We start from the raw sequence: 17908 nt of genomic DNA, 5'->3' as shown, positions 1-17908 counted from the left end.
TTATGATTTTGTTTTGATTATTGGGACTTCGGACTTTATGACTTTCTGTTAGTTCACGTTTAGAATTATATGGGGATATTTTTGTGGTTGCACATATAGGTAGTTGTTAAAAGAGGGAAGATTCTCTTTTTGGATTAATTTATTTTTAGAGACCTGTCTGAGTTTGTTTTACCAAAGTATCTTTTGTCACTCTTTTTTTGGGATCAGTAGCCTGCATTTTAACCTTTTCTGTATGACCTCTAGTACAAGGCATGTGCAGAATAGAACTGATGCTAAATCATTCATGTTCTGTCCTTTAAAACCAAAATAGTTACATTTCTTGTTAAGAAGACATTAGTCTGGAAGGGAATTCTAATTGAGAAGGTTCTTTGACTTGGGTCATCATGCATTGTTTGCTTTATTAGCACATATATGTGTTTGTTTGTATTAATGTTTTCATTGTTCATTTTTTTCTGTTAGTTGAATTAGATGGACTTTTTTTTAGACCTAGCTATGTATAATACACACTGACGGTAGACTAACAAGAGGCAAGATTATATGTACGTGGGCTAACAAGAGCAAAAACATAGTGAAGAAATAATGTCTCTGTTAGTACAGTCAGATTTTGTGCTAACTGAAAATTAATGTGATTTCTTATTTTCCCTTTTAACCCTAAGTAACCTGGCCAAATATAATATGGCAGTTGTGTTTACTGAAGTAATTAGAGGATCACTTGCAGTACAATGGTTGCTTATAAACCTTCCTTCTTCCTAGTTTGCAGCGAATGAGGTCAGGCAATGGATAGGCAACAGCTGTCCTTAAAACACCAGTTATCAGTATCAGGGTTGGGAATCGTAATTAATTCTTAGTAAGGTTGAAGAATAACTCACAAATAGAAGTTTACTCTTGCTGATCCAGGGTTATAGCAGGCTACAGGTGCTTGCCTCAAGGCATCCCTGCACAGATAGCAGACCATAAGATAATTGGGCAGATGGGCTCAGTAATTCAGACTCTGTCTTCAACTTGATTGGGGATTTTAGTACATTGATTACAATGAAAATAATAACTGGTGCACAGAGGTTCTCAAGTCAACATGTGTATACTAGTATAGGACAATATTGGGACGGAACAGAGATTCGTTAAAGTCTGTACAGTCCATAGTCCATGTGTGAAACGATGTATAGCTTTAAACACCGGCGGCTGCTATCCTCAGAGTTTGGCCAGCTCTGTATGAGATGCAAGAAAAAGAAGTGGGGAAGCGCCACCTAAGTGCAATATCTAAGATACAGTTTAATCACAATTGGTAAAAAACACACAGGAGTAAAATTATATGAAAGCTCATCTGTTATCATAGTTCACCTCTCCTTTCTGTCCTGCTGGTACCGTTAGGTGAGTCCATGCAGCTGTTGATTGCCTGCTGCTTCTCTCAACCCTCCTCCACTTCGAGGGACGTCACATCCACTGTGCGTACCATGCTGGTTGGCGTGGACTTTCGGTTTCCTGCCTTAGCCACTTCTTTGCCATCTATAGCTGCATGGATTCGCTTGACGATACCTGCAGGACGGAGATGAGTGGTGGACTATGATAACAGATGAGCTTTTCATATATTTTACTCCTATCTGTTTTTAGCTGATTGTGATTAAACTGTATCTTACATATTGCACTTAGGTGGCGCTTCCCCCCTTCTTTTTCTTTTTAGTACATTGGTTAAAGGCCCTGAGACTCTCTCCTCTGACGGTTGCCTCATTTTGTTGTCTTCTGGTCATTCACCTGGCCCTTTGACCACAGATGCCTCATCTTTCCTGCCTAAAGAGAAATGTTCAGCTACATCGTCACAGTGGTAGCAGAATTTCTGATCTTCTTGAAGCTTTGGACTTCAGAGATCATGGCCTTGCTCCTTCTACCTCCCCTCAGCATCTGACATTTGCCCTTTTGCTATTCTGATTAAATCTTGGGGAGATATCCATTTCCACTTTCTGTTCAGTAGAGACAACATTGAGTGAGACTAAATCAAGTAAGTGATGAAACGTCCTCTTAGGCATTTGTCACTGGAAAATGTCCTCTTTATTCTTACTACGGTGTCAAATTTAATATTTTCCCATATTTTCAGTATTGGGGACACAGATAACAGAGGATGTGATTCTAGAGAATATGACACAGACAGCAATTAAAACCTTCCAGGGGTTTCCAGACAAATCTATCCAAAACTTGAAGAAAAAAAAAAAGGTTCTGACTTTAGATCCACATTACCATTCAACCCCTCAACACTTAACCAAACACCAAAATTAGGCCCTTAAAGTATAACTAAAGGCAAAAAAACTTAGAACACCTTTCAGTTTATTTTTTTTATTGCTGTCTATGCCCCCTCTTAGGGAGATTCACCCTCTATATTTGTCCTGTTTGCTATTGGCATTGAAAGTAGAAAAAATAAACCTCACATTTTTTGTTTTGTCCCCAGAAAAGTAATAGAGAGCAAATATTCCAGTGGCGACACTAGTTCTAGAGACCTTGGGATCCCAAGGAATTCTGTTAACCTCACTGTCGGTAATCCCGAGTGTGGCTCAGGGTTAATTTTCAGTACCAAAAATGGTTACCCCTACCCACACTTGGGATTACACTGTAGTGTTTGTGTGTAGTGTAACTTACCTTGTCCCTGCGATCCCCCGATGTCCTCCCGCTGTGTCCTCCATCTGATGTCCTCCCGCTGTGTGCTCCGACCAATGCAGGCATCCGTCTTCCAGCTTCCCTTCCCTGGAAGCGCCGCAATGCAGTGGGGTGGAACCGGCGGGAGATTCAAAAAAGTGAAAACATGACATACACACAATACAGTGTAATTTGTTAGGATTACATTACTGTATCAAACCATTTCACCTCAGTTTTGTCCCTAGTGCTTTGTCCAATGCCGTGCCTGTACTTTTACCATTCTTTCTGCCTGGAAACTTGAGAACGTCCATTGCATCCAAAAAGCGTCCCTTTAGGTCAATAGCAGTTTTAGAACAGCTAGAAAACAGCGTTAGTGAATTCGAATCACTTGCAGAATTGAACGATAGTGATTCATGGGGAAATTTGTCATCAGACACTGAAATTTCCATGCAAACCAATGTATCGCTTTGACATTCAAAAATATTGACATAATCAGACCGCCAGGGAGGTTAATTTGCAGGGATTTTCTCTTGCTTCCTATTTTGGCTATGGGACAGTAAGTGTAGGTAAATCTCCCCAATGGGACACAGATGGCAAAAAAGTAAACTGATGGGGGTTATAACCCTCCCTTACTCTATCCAAAATAAAAATAAAAAAATATAGTTTTGCCTATAGTTCTACTTTAATACTTTGCCCCTAGGTCTACCACTAAACAGTCCCTAAAGATAATTAACACTTGTTCTGCTTATCTACCTCATCCTGTGTAAGTAGCTGCAAGTTCCATACCAAAAGCATGCAACACTGAGATCCAAGTTTCAAAAAACTATTTCTTGGTTTTCCTATATCCTTTTTTTATTAGCACTTGTCAAACATTGTTATCTGGTCATTTCTCAGGTATTGTGAAGATAAGTATTGTATTTCAGTGACTGTTTGAGTTTGGGGGAAGTGGCATTAGAGGTTTATAACTTTAAACAAATTGACTTCTAACTTTATCAGATCTTAAATATTTATGAGCTTCTAAATTGTAGGTTTAAATGTTTAAAATGTCACAGTAATAAAATGTCGAATTAATGTCATTACAAAGATGCGTCACCAGTGTGGAATACAAAAACATCACAAATTTGCAGAATTTCAAATGAACAAAACTCTGGAAGCACTGGAAAAATAATTTTTACAATAGTTGGTTTTTGCCATCTAGGTTTGTGACATGCAGACTTACATGGACATTATGGATAATGGCTTAAAGAGTTATGTTATCTCCTGTAAGTAATGTTATTAACTTGACTCCATTTATCTTTTGTGATAGTTTGCTAAACTAGGCATTAGAAGCAACTGCCTCTGCCTAAACCAAATTTTGCTGTCAGCCGGTCGCTCCATCTGTGAGTCAAGCTGGCCCTATACATTAGAGAGTGGCCTGATTTGAACAAATAATCTGACCATTCCCAGTATTTGTGTCTGTAGCTGGGTCCTTAAACACAAACAATGACCTTAACCATGCAAAGCCTATGGAGATAGACTGGTAAGGTAAACACAACATTTACTCATTAGAAGAGATGGACATCAGTCACCGAAGGTTTCCAAACCGTGTCTGAGCACTGTGCCCAGCGGATAGCTTGTAGATATTGGCGACTGCCCATCTATATCTATTGGATGGCAACCAATTCATACCGAGTTTAGTTTCCAACCATGCAGGTAATTAGATTGTTGTCTTTACATAATATTTAATGATAAAAACCCCTTTGTTCAATGCTGGTGTTTCTTTTTATCTTGAGTTCCTTTCTAATGTTGTTTTGATATTGGCCATATTATAGCTAATTCATAATGATGGATGTTGCTAGGGGTAGTGAAAAATAAACATTCTACAGAAGGATATTGTTCTTGGTGCAGTAAATCTCAAGCAACCAGTATACATCTAATATGTGTGGCACAGTTGTCATTTTTCATGTACTCACCCGTGTATGTGCATGTTCATGGGAACAGGGAAGACTTTTACGTTTTTTTGGGGGGTGCTTAATTTATATAATAAAACTTACATTTTTTGCATAACTTTTTTTCTTTTTTTAGTTCGTAACTTTATTGCATCTATATGATAACTTTATGATATGTAGCATAGGGCAGGTGACAGCTTTTTTAAGGGCTCCCTTGCACCTCTGATGTCACCTCTGTGCACTTTGCTCAGTTGGCTTCTTTCCTGAGCAGGGAGGCTGGTGGTTTGCAGCTTTGAACTCAGAAGTGCTTAAAGTTGAGTTCTTCTGTGTTCATTCTACATAGGAAAGATCAGCAAATGGATGTCCACTGATCTCCTCAGTCCCATATCAAACTGCACATTGCATGTGATATGCACATGAATCCCACTGCATTCCTGTGCAAATCATATGTGATTTCTGTGTGGTGCAATCTGAGCCATACATTTTGTATGGCTCAAATTGCACCGTATCCACACCAAAATCGTGCAGGACCCTTTTTTTTTTTTTTTGTCTGCACCAGAATCAGATCTCATGTGTGTTCACACCGCATCAGTGTGAAACGGCAGTCACACTCTCCATACTGACACTTGATATGGAGGGTCTGGGCACCCAGGAGCAACAGGCAGGTGAGCACCCTTAAATATTCACTTATTCTGAACAAGCAGTGAAAGGCACATCTGTATCTGTAGGTATATATTTATATATATATATATATATATATATATATATATAATTCAGGCTCCCTTCACTTTTTTCAATTTTGTTATGTTGCTGCCTGATATTACAGTTGTTTAAATTCATTTTTTCTCAATAATCTACACTCAGTACTTCATAATGACAAAGCGAAAAAAAGTTTTAGAAATGTTTGCAAATTTATGAAAAAGAAAAAAATGATCTATCACATTGGCATAAGTATTCGGATCGTTTGCAACAACACTTCAAATTTAGCTCAGGTACCGCCGGTTTCTCTTAATCATTGCTGAGATGTTTCTACACCTTTTATTTAAGTCCACTTGTGGTAAATGAAATTGATTGGACATGATTTGGAAATTCACACACCTCTCTACAAAATGTCTCACAGCTGACAATGCATACTGTATCAGAGCAAAAGCGATAAGGCCAAAATAACTGCCTGCAGAGCTCAGTGACAGGATTATTGGAAGGCACAGATCTAAGGAAGGCTATCAACATTTTTTTTCTGCTGCACTGAACGTTCCCAAGAGCACAGTGGCAGCTATAGTTATCAAATGGAATAACTTTGGCACATTCAGGACTCTTTCAAGAGCTGGTCGCTCGGCCAAACTGAGCAATCAGGGGAGAACTACCTTAGTAAGAGAGGTGACCAAGAACCAGATGATAACTCTGAGTGAGCTCCAGAGATCCTGTGTGCACATGCTAAAATGTTCCAGAAGGACATTATGATATTATTATTATTATACAGGATTTATATAGCGCCAACAGTTTGCTCAGCGCTTTACATCCATCATTGTAGCTGTCCATTGATCTGGGCTTTATGGCAGAGTGGCTAGATGGAACCTCAGAAACCTAGCAAAGCACAATTTCATCTGAGAGCATCTGTGTCCATTGCACTGACACCCTCTGCAGTTCACAAAGGCAGTGCCATTTGGATGTGGTTCAGGAAACATGCACAGATCGCAGATTTCCAGCATTGCATTCTAATGTGAACCAGGGCTAAAGAAGAAGTTTGGGGTTTTCAAAAAGGAGGGCATAGTTGGCTTCAGCTCTCGGCCAAGCGTTGAGAGCTGGAACCAGGTGTCAGGCAGCTGGGTGGATTCCGACAGTATGGTCGGGATCTTTCCAGAGCCTGGAGTGGCTCTGTGAGGTCAGCTGACAGGCTTTAGTCCTCTAGTAGCTGACTCTGGGTCACACAAGACCAAAGTGCACTCCTGTGACCCAGAAGAGAAGAATGGGCAAAAAAGCTTTGGCCAGACTTCCCTTTTAAGGAGAAATGGGCTGCCTCCTGGCTTACCTGCCCTTCACAATAAGTGCTACACAGTCTTTGCTAAATCTTAACAATTGCCTATGGGCACTACTGTTTTGACCTATGTGTTTCATTTGCATAGGATGCCCTTCATAGCTTATCTCCTAAACTCAGTTGTATAGGAACATACAGAGAGCTAAGTACTCACCACCTGACAGGACCAGTACTACATCGTTGGAAGAAGAATGTTGCATATTACCCAATATGCAGAGTTATTGGGTTTTCACTAGATTCCAGTGGGTGGGTGAACACGGCTATAGGGAAGTGTGGGTAATGTAAGTATCAGCAGTGTTTTGGGTGGGGGGAATGGCAAGCTAAAGGCATATAACCTGTTACTTGGCCCTAAATGGGTATACAGATTCACTCTAAAGTGTAAAAATGCATTCCAAAAACTAGTGTTCAGAGTGTGGAAGGCTTGAAAACAATCTGCCTGTATGTGGCCATCTTTTAACTTTGTATTCACTCCCCTTTTCCATAATGTTCACATACAGTGGATATAGAAAGTCTATACAACCCTGTAAAAATGTCAGGTTTCTGTGATGTAAAAAAAATGAAACAAAGATAAATCATTTCAGAACTTTTTCTACCTTTTAATGTAACCTATAAACTGTACAACTCAGTTGAACAACAAACTGAAATCTTTTAGGTGGAGGAAAGTAAAAATAAAAAACTAAAATAATATGGTTGCATAAATGCACACTCCCTTAAACTAATACTTTGTTAAAGCGCCTTTTGATTTTATTACAGCACTCAGTCTTTTTGGGTACGAGTTTATCAGCTTGGCGCATCTTGACTTGGCAATATTTGCCCACTCCTCCTTGCAAAAACACTCCATATCTGTCAGATTGCGAGGGCATCTCCTGTACACAGCCCTCTTCAGACCACCCCACAGATTTTCGATCGGAATCAGGGTTCTGGCTGGGCCATTCCAAAACGTTAATCTTCTGGTGAAGCCATTTGTTGATTTGGATGTCTGCTTTGGGTCGTTGTCATGCTGAAAGATGAAGTTCCTCTTCATGTTTAGTTTTATAGCAGAAGCTTGACGGTTTTGTGCCAATATTATATATAGTGTTGTATTTGCGCCAAACATATTTTTCGGAATTATGGACAAAAAAGTTCAACCTTGGTTTCATCAACCAGAACACATTTTCCCACATGCTTTTGGGAGACTTCAGATGTGTTTTTGCTAAACTCTTCCCCATAGCCCAGACATATGAAGACTATGGGAGAATGTTGTCACATGTACCATACAGCCTGTACTTGCCAGATGTTCCTGCAGCTCCTTCAATTTTGCTGTAGGCCTCTTGGCAGCCTCCCAGACCAGTTTTCTTCTCGTCTTTTTATCAGTTTTGGAGGGACGTAAAGTTCTTGGTAATGTCACTGTTGCACCATATTTATTCCGCTTGATGATGACTGTCTTCACTGTGTTCCATGGTATATCTAATGCCTTGGAAATTCTTTTGTACCCTTCTCTTGACTGATACCTTTTAACAATGAGATCCCTCTGATGCTTTGGAAGGTCTCTATGGACCATGGCTTTTTCTGTAGGATGTGACTAAGAAAATGTCAGGAAAAACCTACTATAACAGCTGAACTTTCTTAGGGGTTAATCAGAGGCACTTTAAATTATGGCAGGTGAGTACTGACTTCTATTTAACATGATTTTGAATGTGATTGCTTAATTCTGAGCACAGCTACATCGCCAGTTATAAGAGGGTGTGCACACTTATGCAACCACATTATTTTAGTTTTTTATGTTTACTTCCGTTTGTTTCAGTTGAGTTTATAGGTCACATTAAATGTGGAAAAATTTCTGTAATGATTTGTTTCATTTTTTTACATCACAGAAACCTGACATTTTAACAGGGGTGTGAGGACTTTTTATATCAACTGTAGTAAACCTAAAATAACAGCAAATGGATATTAAATCATATGTCTTTGCGGACAGTGTTGAATTGGTTTAGAGGCTTCTTCTTAAATATGTTTCGAAAGATGCTAAGTGCAAATAACCATAATGATCATTCATTTTCTGTAATGCCTGCACTGCTTTATTCTGGCAGCCAAGTAAATAACCATTTTCATAATATAGGCAAATTACAAATGAAATAAATGAAAGCAAAGCAGCCCTTGTAGCATGCAGGAGCTCATAGAATAGTTACTTATACGGTTATTTGTACTTTTCCTTCATTTTGACAGACAGCCATAATTCTCCTTGTCACTTAATAGCTTATTATGAAGAAGCTTTTTGTAAGGTGCTATTCAGCTGCACGTAGAGCACAAAGGCTGAAATATATTTTGCATATCTTAGTTTCATTTCATAGTGTAATGTGCAGATGGATCTTGAAATCCAAAGGGATCAGGTGTTAAGCTATTAAGTATTATCTGAAGTAAATTCTGTTTAAATTCCACATCTTGTGTCACTCATAGCTGGGATGCTATAGCTTGATGGAGCTGTCGGGCATGCTTTCTTTTAGAAAGCAGACATATTAAAACCCTGAACTATGGGGAAAATAATATTTTTGGACATTAGTCGTGTAAGAATAATTTTCCACTAATGAAGCATGCCCCATGTGTGACTGCTGCTGCTTTCACTATAACTTTTTATTTACTGATACTGTAGAATACAGTATGCACCAAACATCCAGCATTGAAACTTACAGTACTACCTGGAGTACATGTCTCGTAGAAGGGCATTTGCTTTCCACCTCAGCCATTCATACAGTTAGCCTCTCTTCATTTTAATATTTCTGTCTGTGATCTGGATTCATATATGAAGACAGCAGTCTGGAGAAGATTTTACGAAAGCATTTTCAAACCTTCCAGTAAACTTGGGGGTTGATTGAGCCGCTCTCCAATTTGAGTCTTTTTGATGTACCTACATTCCATGGAAATTTAATACTTCAACATGTTTGCACAGGCAGACATTAGATCTTTACCAAATTAAAAAAGAAAAAAGCGCCATTTACAAAAAAACACCAAAGTGTCAGCAGCATATCCCACCCAAAATAAATTTTGGCAACAATAATCCTAATTAAAAAGGTATGCGCTAATAACAAATTTATACAAAGGTGTATATCATCATCCAAAAAAACATTTAGTGTTTTAAATAAATAATTATAGTGACCAAACATAAATTAGTGTCCAAAAAAATATATATTAGTGTCCAAAAAATATATATATATATATATAGATCTTCAGTGACTTGAACCAATTGTGAAAAATCCACCACCAAAGGAGATTAAATGAACTCACCAGAGCTAATGGCTGGTCAGATTATAAACCAGCAACAGCACTTATGCTCTGGGAGCAATGAACCCGATGTCCAAATAGATATTGTGATGTTTCAGATACTTCCGGATAGTAATAATCACAGTCAAACAACTTTGCAGCCCAAGCTCTTATGATGAACTTCTCCACTCTCTCATATCTCCATGAGAGCATACAGTACACTCAGGGACAAAAAAAGAGAACATAATGGTGCAATACGTTTTTTCATTTATTTCTTTAATAAAAAAGGTATAAGGAAACTCACAAACAAGGTGTCCAACAGACACCAGCTTCAATCGCAAAAAAGGTGAGATACAATTACCGCTCACCGCGGATCTCTTCCATACAGCACAGAACAGCAAGGCTCTCTAACGTCCACATCGTGTAGGCCACGCCCAACCGGTTTCGTCACACCGACGTCATCCCAGAGCCGCTCACGCGTCGTTAGAGTGGGAGGACGTCATATGGCAAAATATCTTTAGTTGTTGGTTTCCTTACTTAAACTACTCATTTCAAAATCCCTTTACAAAATCACAATGGGAATCAAATCAGGACTTTGACTAAGGCAGTCCTTAACCCTTTAAGCTTCGCACCATTATCTTTTTTTTTTTTTTTACAGTTCAATTAAAGTGTATAGTTAACTTGATGACTGTACTGCCCAGACCCTGTAACATCAAAGCAACCCCAAACTATGTTTACACCTCCATGCTTCACAGTTATGAAGTTCTATTTCTGAAGTGCTGTTTCCATCTTGTAGAAAGTATGTCTACTGTTCTTTTACCAAAAAACGCTATATTTGATTGATCGTTCAGCACATTGTTCTGTAAGGCCTAGTCTTTCCCTGTTTGTTCATTGTCAAACTAATATTTACAAAATGTTGGGCTTCTTAAATACTTTTTAGCATCAAACAGCTCTTGGGCTATATTTGCTTGACTGGTCAGTCCTGGACAAATTAGCAGTTGTTTAAAAGTTTTGCCACTTGTAGATTCTTTTTCTTGCAGTGTACTGACTGATTTGTAATCTTTTGGTGATCTTTTTAAATCTCTTGCCAGACTCCTGGGCACCTACTATTTATTTTTTCCTGATTGCCTAATGACACCACTCATGTCAATTTAAAGTATTTTTTGGATTTGAACACCTGTCTGTTTTTATTGTTGCCTGTGCCCCCGTGTGGGTGTTTCATCCTCTCTATTTGTCCTGTTTACCATTATCAGTGAAAGTAAGAGAAAATCCCAATTTTTGGGTTGTCCCTCGAATCGGAATAGTGGGGACAACTAGGGATTTCCTCTAACGTCCTGTTTTGGCTTTGGGAGAGGAAGTGAAAGAAAATCTCCCCAATGAGATACAGATGGCAAAATAAACCCTCCCTTACTCTATCCAGAATGAAAAAAAGGTTTGCCTTTAGTTCTATGTCTTTAGGGACTGACACGTCCCTAAATGCTTTGGGATTTATTTACTAAAGAAATTTGAAATTGTTCCCTCAGCAAGTTCACTCTGCAAAGTGAATTTTCCCTGAGCTTAGGAAATGAAGCTGTGTTCACTTCAAGCAACCAATCATGCTATGAAAGCCCCCTAACTGTTTTAAATCTGTCTACATTCTTTAGATCAAATACCAACCTTTCTATCTCACATTTTCCTTGGCATTCATTTACTCCCAGTTTAGGGTTATAAAAGGATTATAGTACATTAATGGCTTACAGAAGAGTTTTGAGAGGAGTTGCAAAATGGGGAAAAACTGTTCTACTGTCAGCACTTTCTGTAATGTCTGTATAAAATTTTTAGTACACTTTTTTTTATAAACCGTGTTTCATAATTTTTTTCTTTTTTTTCTGTTTTTTAAAATTGTATTATTCTTTGCCATTTCTGAATTGTTCCTCCGATTTGAGAAATTACATTTAGGAGCTAAAGAGAAAAAATGTGTTCTCTTCTGTTGACTGCAGTTTGGAAAGCAATGCTATTTAATAAGCCACTAAACCATAAAATTGACATTTTTACACATGAGTAATATACTGTACATAAATCATTGACTCACTAATATCACATATCTGTATTAGAAAGTAAAATGTCAAAATCTAGACATAAAAGCACCTTACTGGCACATTACACTCTGAAGCAAATGAAATGGGGTCATGACAGCATGCGCTTTTAGATGTTTCAGGAAAAACAATTGTATACTAGGCACTGACCATGTATTTCCATTGAATGGCGGGGAGTAATAAAACTTGTTTAAACACAGCAGTGTAGGACAGCTGCATTTATAATCAACATTGTTCCCATACAGCATAGAAGATTTTTGTTTAGATTATAACTCTGCACCCGTGGCATCAGTAGCACTATTGAAGCATAATAGGTTTGGCATGCATCCCCCTATGCGTGTCCACATCTTTCAAAGTATATGTATAATTCACTTTATTTTAGAGAGTAGATGTGTATGTACATGTACTTTGTACTCCTAGGATGCACCTTGATCTCCAAAAACATAATATGCTGGACAAAGATGTCACTCCTGTTCATAACCTGTGTATATATATATCCAATAATAGACAGGCTCTTAATAACGTGCGAGAGAAAAAGCCCCCTTCCTAATTAAAAATTCTCACCAGGGGTGAAGGAGGACCACCATCTTTATTTTACTCAGGCTGCCCTAAAAATCATGCATAGAGTCTGTAGCTACACATTAAAGCTCAGCATCCCACCAGACTAGCAGCCTGAGTGCCCCCCTCAATAATAATAATGGGTTAATATTATGTGTAATGGTTATATTAAATGAGAATTTCTCATTAGAAAGGGGCTATCTCTTGCCCAGCACTTTATTAAGAGCCTGTCCATTATTGGATGTACAGTATGTACAGGTTATGGACAGGAGTGACAACGGTGTCCAGCATATTATATTTTTTGAAGGTCAAGGTGCATCTCTATGACTACAATGTACATACACCTCCACTCTCTAAAATAAAGTGGATTATACATATACTCTGAAAGGTGTGGACATGCATAGGGGGATGCATTGTTCCATACACGTCAACTTAAAACACTCTGATCCATTTTACCCAAAAATTCTATAGCAACTTATGATGGCAGCAAAACACAAAAACCTATAGGCATTCACTATATTATATAAATCAAAGGTTAAAAATAGTCTATAAAATTACCCTTGCCTAAGAGCAGTGTTACTTCTCCAACCGTACTATGCTCCATTATGTGACCCTTTTTCAAAGGGAAGTAAGGATCAGTGTTCTAGCAGACATGCTGATTGGTCCAGCATCAGCCCACCACACTTCAGCAGAGACCACATAGCCAGTGTTATGGTATGACTGAAAACTGGAGGACAGAATGGTATATTTGATGAGTAGACCTACTTGTTATGACTGGATCACCAAATAGCTCCTCCCTAGAGAGTGATTAAAAGTATAAGCATTGAAAGTGGTTGTGAGTGTTTATGGATAGAGGCTTACAAACCTGTTGAATGATCTCTGTGCCACCTTTTTTTATAGTAAGGTATGTTTTTTTTTACTGTCTGTGGCTCCTAAGAGAAATTGTTTTTCTTTACTTGAGGTCACAAGACACAACTGGAATGAGTGGAGATCTGTCCATTGGAAGATAGATCCTTTCTTAGATGGCTGTCAGTAAAAAGTGCCCCCATTGGAAGTTTTTCCCTCATTCCAGTGACAACTTCGAAGTCTGGATTTTCACTCACTTTCAGTCCTGGTTACAGTGGCCAGTCATCAAGACAAATAGAGGTTGAATCCCCCCCCCCCCAGAGGAAACACACAGCAGTTAAAATTTAGGTATTCAGAGAATATTTCTAGCAGTTTCCTGTTAGTTTACTTTGATAATTGCACATTTCTGCAAAGTAGCTTTTCACCGACATAGTTTACTTCATTATAAACGTGATCATTGGTTTTCAGTAAACAGCGTCCTAAATGGGAACCTAATGTGCACCTCCACAATCACACAGACTAAAAGGGTCTTCTAAAAATGTCTCTCTTCACTTATATTTTTTAGATTTTCATATTCACACACATACTTTATTATCTTTTTTTATTATTACTGTGTTCAATACTGTTTTGTTTTGTTTTTTTAGTTAATTTAAATATTTATGGCTCTGGATACTATAAAATTCATTACATTGTTATGTTATAATTTATATTTTTATTCGATATGTGCACAGATATCTATGCAGTCACTTGATTGACGCATTCAAAACAGAACAAGACCTTTGTTTATGGCTTTTTGATTTTTATGTTTATCTTCTTTTTTTTTTTTTTATTAATTTACTTTCGACTTTTCTTTGGTGGTTCTCTAGCTATTACTTAAGCTATAAAGAGAAAAAAAAAATCAATTTAAAGAAAAATGCCACAATATACTATCTTTTACACTAAACAGGAAAAAAATGGCAGAGATAAAAAAAAAAAAAAGATACATTTATCCCTGAACATTCTGCATTAAAGCAGTTCCTTCCCCATCTTTAACATGCCTGTATGTATGTTGCACTAACATATGTAGTTCCTGATTTGCATGAGCCATGTATGGCACCAAAAAAGTGCAAGTAATATTTTTTTGTAATAGAACACTGCAATGCATGGTACTGCATTGCTGTGTTTTAGTTCGTCTGTTGGCATAGATCATTGGGGTGCCAGTAAAAATGAATGGCATTGCATCACACCAGCGCATATGTTAATGCAGTGCAATGGTATGAACAGCTCTCAATCACTTCCGCTGATTATAATTCTGGGTGATTTGTCAACAGACAAATAACCATTGCTGCTTGGTAGGTGTGCAGGCTTCTGGGAAGTGTGCGAAGTCAGGTCTCAAGTTACTCACCAGCAACAGAACAGTACAACCATTGAGGCTGCGATGAGATGATACAAGAGGAATCGAAAGACCACTTCTAAAACACCATTGGATAAAACATTGTCTTCCTAAAACAGAAGAAATTTACAGTCTCACTTCCAGCACAAAACCCAAAAACAAGGAGCTCAGTCCATGCTTATTGGCAAGTGGGTGCAGTCATAAAAATCATTCCTTTTCCCCAATTTTAGCGACCAAGGCATTGCTGTATCCCACTGTACTTTAGAGTTGGGCTTGGTTCCTTTTGTACCAGCTCACCGTGACCTTAATAATTGTACTGTTCCCCTGAACTTGCAAGCCCTGCACCATAGAGCTAGTAAAGCCATGTTTTGCATTGATGGGGGCTAAGAAGCCTGAAACAGCTGTATGCAAGTTGGCAGTACTGGCTCTGTTAAATTAAAGCTATATCCTCACTATACACCAGAATTTCTGTATGAACTGATGGCTAAGAGCGGCAAAAAGATATGTTTTGCAAGACTCTACCCACTTATTAAGCAGAGACTGAGAACCAGTATTCTTTTTTAAATGACGCCCTTATATTCCATTGTCAAGAAATTAAGCAGGAACGTTTCCAGAATGACATTGCTTTAACTAATGTGCACCCTACCACTGTTCTGGTTATTAACTCCTATCCCTTGTGTCTTTCAGGGAATATCTTGGAAAACAGCTGCAATCTGAACAGCCGCCAGCAGTGACTGCAAGGAGCTAACTGCATCTCTGTCAGTGTCCTGTGGTGTTCCCTAACTGCTTCTCTTTATCTAGTTCATGGAGTTGCTTTCTTTTATTTTGGCTATCCACAGTTGGTGTGTTGTGCCCTCTCTTCCCAATAATATCCATGTTCTAGTAAAGTATAAATGTGAATTATTCTAGTGTTTTCTAGTTTTTCACTATGACATGGAAGGATTTCAAGATCTTAATTAAAGGTCAAAGGTACTGAAACTGAATAGTGGTCATTATGCATCCTGTGTATTTATTGATATGTGGAAAACACAATTAAATGGCACATTCCAAAAAAAGTCATTATAGTCTTCGTTTTGTTTTAATGTGCTCTGGATCTGTTTCCGATTTTTTTATTAATAGGAACTGATTTTTATCTTTTCAAGTTGCCATTATACAATAAAAAGTGAATAGCAAGGAATGCAGATTGAATGCAACAGGAAATTATTAGGACAAATTACAAAAGTCTTTATAGTTTTCTATTCCTTTTCATGTGTGCTGTAAGCACTTGATGGTGAAATTACATATTTAACTTGAATTATTAATGGTGTGTGAGAAAAAGCTTTTGAAGTTACTTAAGTGAAAGTTTTACATGAAACTGATGAGATTTCTGAAGAATATCACATCACTTTAAAAAGAACCTTAAAGCAAAGCTTTCCAAATTAAAAAAGTATGTTCTAGGCACACTCTGGTGCCTATACTTGCCTTTATTTTCTGCTACTCGATGTTGAGATTTTCATCACCATTGTGTAAAAGTTTTAAATACTTTCAGTGTTTTCCTTTCCATAAACAATTTATATTCACTTGCCGTGTGTGTTTGAATTTACTAGCAAATTGGGGGTCGCTCGTGAGCAGTGCACGGTGATGTCTGCTTGCCGATCCCGCTCCTCCACCGCCAGGCACCTCCGCACCTCGCCTGCCTCCTGGGGAGCTTGTTCTGTCCCCCACCCTTACCTTCTATCTCTGCAGACCCCCCCCCCGCTACCTATGGGGAAGAAGTCCGCGGCTTCCAGTGCCCGCCTGCCGAGCTGGTCCCGCGATGCGGCCTACTCGCCAGCATAAGCCCCGGCCTCAATTGCGCCGCTTCCCCGCCGCTACTCCCAGACGGCCTGGACACCCTCTCAGAACTGGATAGCCTGCCTGATGTTCCTGCAGACATCCCACAGCCACCCTTGCGAGCCTCAGACCACACACATCCCTCCTTGTGGGCCGCAGACCATCCACAGCCATCCTTGCAGACCACCCACAGCCCTCCTTGCAGGCTGCAGACCACCCACAGCCCTCCATGCGGGCCGTGGACCACCCACAGCCCCCCTTGCGGGACGCAGGCCTCCTGGCCAGGTTTAAGACCATGCTGCAGCAGGAGCTTCACACAGCCACCTCCAGACTAGCGACTCATCTCACCAAGGAAATTTGTGAATTGGGAAGCCACACTGATGTTCTTGAAGATAAGATGGACGCCGCAGCTGCGGTGATCAAAAATCATGAACAGGACCTTTCAGATCTGAGAAGAGAGCTTGACGCAGCTCTCATACATCTGGAAGATTTTGAGAATAGGTCCCGTCGGGGTAATCTTCGCCTGCGTGGCCTGCTCAAAGCCATCGTTGACCTCACATCCACCGCTACCGCGCTTTTTCAAGAGTTGGATCCGGCGATACCGATAGACTGGAGTTCGATCGCATCCATCGGGCCCTGGGTCCGAGGAGGTCTGAGGGTTCTCCAAGGGACATCATAATTAAATTCACCTATTACCGTACAAAAGAATCGCTCCTTTGCTCTGCACAAGACAAACAGGATCTTCACTTTCAAGGTCATCCGTACCAGCTGTTCGCGGATCTGGCACTATCCAACATCCAGAAACGACGACAGATGAAAGCCTTCACATCGGTCCTCTTGTACTGTCACATCAAGTACCAATGGGGCTTTCCATTTAAGCTTCCGTTCGCGTACCAAGGTCGGAGCCATGTTGTGCACAATCCGGAAGAGGCTAAGTCGACCCTGTAGGTGCTATACCTTCTGCCCTCGTGGGATACCTCCGGTTCCCATCCTCTTTCATCTCGGCTGGGGCATATATGGGAGAATGTTGGCAGCCGTAAACACTCCCTCCCTAGTACCCCTCCATTGTCCGGATCCTCCCGCTCTGATCCAGGTTGAGTACAGTTGGATGGGTAAGATTTTTCATTTTTCAGATGGCCTGCTCCATTGCCGTGACTCTTTACGTTTCTTATGGGGCGGTAACCCTGACTGGCCCTTGTTGGACGAACTTTTCATATGTTGCTTGTTTTCAGTTTTACAGCTTGAAATGTTTTTCTATGCAATACTGGTCTGTACTGGTGGTGCTCCTCACGGCCCAACTTTGAGTTGAAATTTTTTTGGGGGGGGGGTAGGCGATATGTCTGTAAGTTTTTTTTTTTTTCGTTTTTTTTGTCTCCTATCCTCTAATTTTACTATCCGCTAATTTTACTGTTATACTAGGATTTTG

General features: G+C 39.4%; 1 protein-coding gene across 6 annotated transcripts in view; it reads left to right on the top strand.

The window, feature by feature from the left end:
* Positions 1–15725, top strand: part of ATP6V1H (ATPase H+ transporting V1 subunit H) — a 159008-nt gene extending 143283 nt beyond the window's left edge. For all 6 annotated transcript variants that reach the window (XM_089678430.1, XM_089678431.1, XM_089678432.1 and 3 more), the window contains one exon: positions 15358–15725. In XM_089678430.1, the coding sequence (XP_089534556.1) occupies positions 15358–15418 (61 nt within the window). In that variant the 3' untranslated portion in view covers positions 15419–15725. The remainder of the gene's footprint in view (positions 1–15357) is intronic.
* Positions 15726–17908: the final 2183 nt, after the last annotated feature.

The sequence above is a fragment of the Staurois parvus genome, unplaced genomic scaffold, assembly GCF_062004578.1.
Source record: "Staurois parvus isolate SC_StPar_1 unplaced genomic scaffold, SC_StPar_1.0 ptg000205l, whole genome shotgun sequence".
Classification (NCBI taxonomy): domain Eukaryota; kingdom Metazoa; phylum Chordata; class Amphibia; order Anura; family Ranidae; genus Staurois; species Staurois parvus.
The sequence above is the reverse complement of the archived record's forward strand: the minus strand, read 5'-3'. Positions and strand labels throughout refer to the sequence as shown.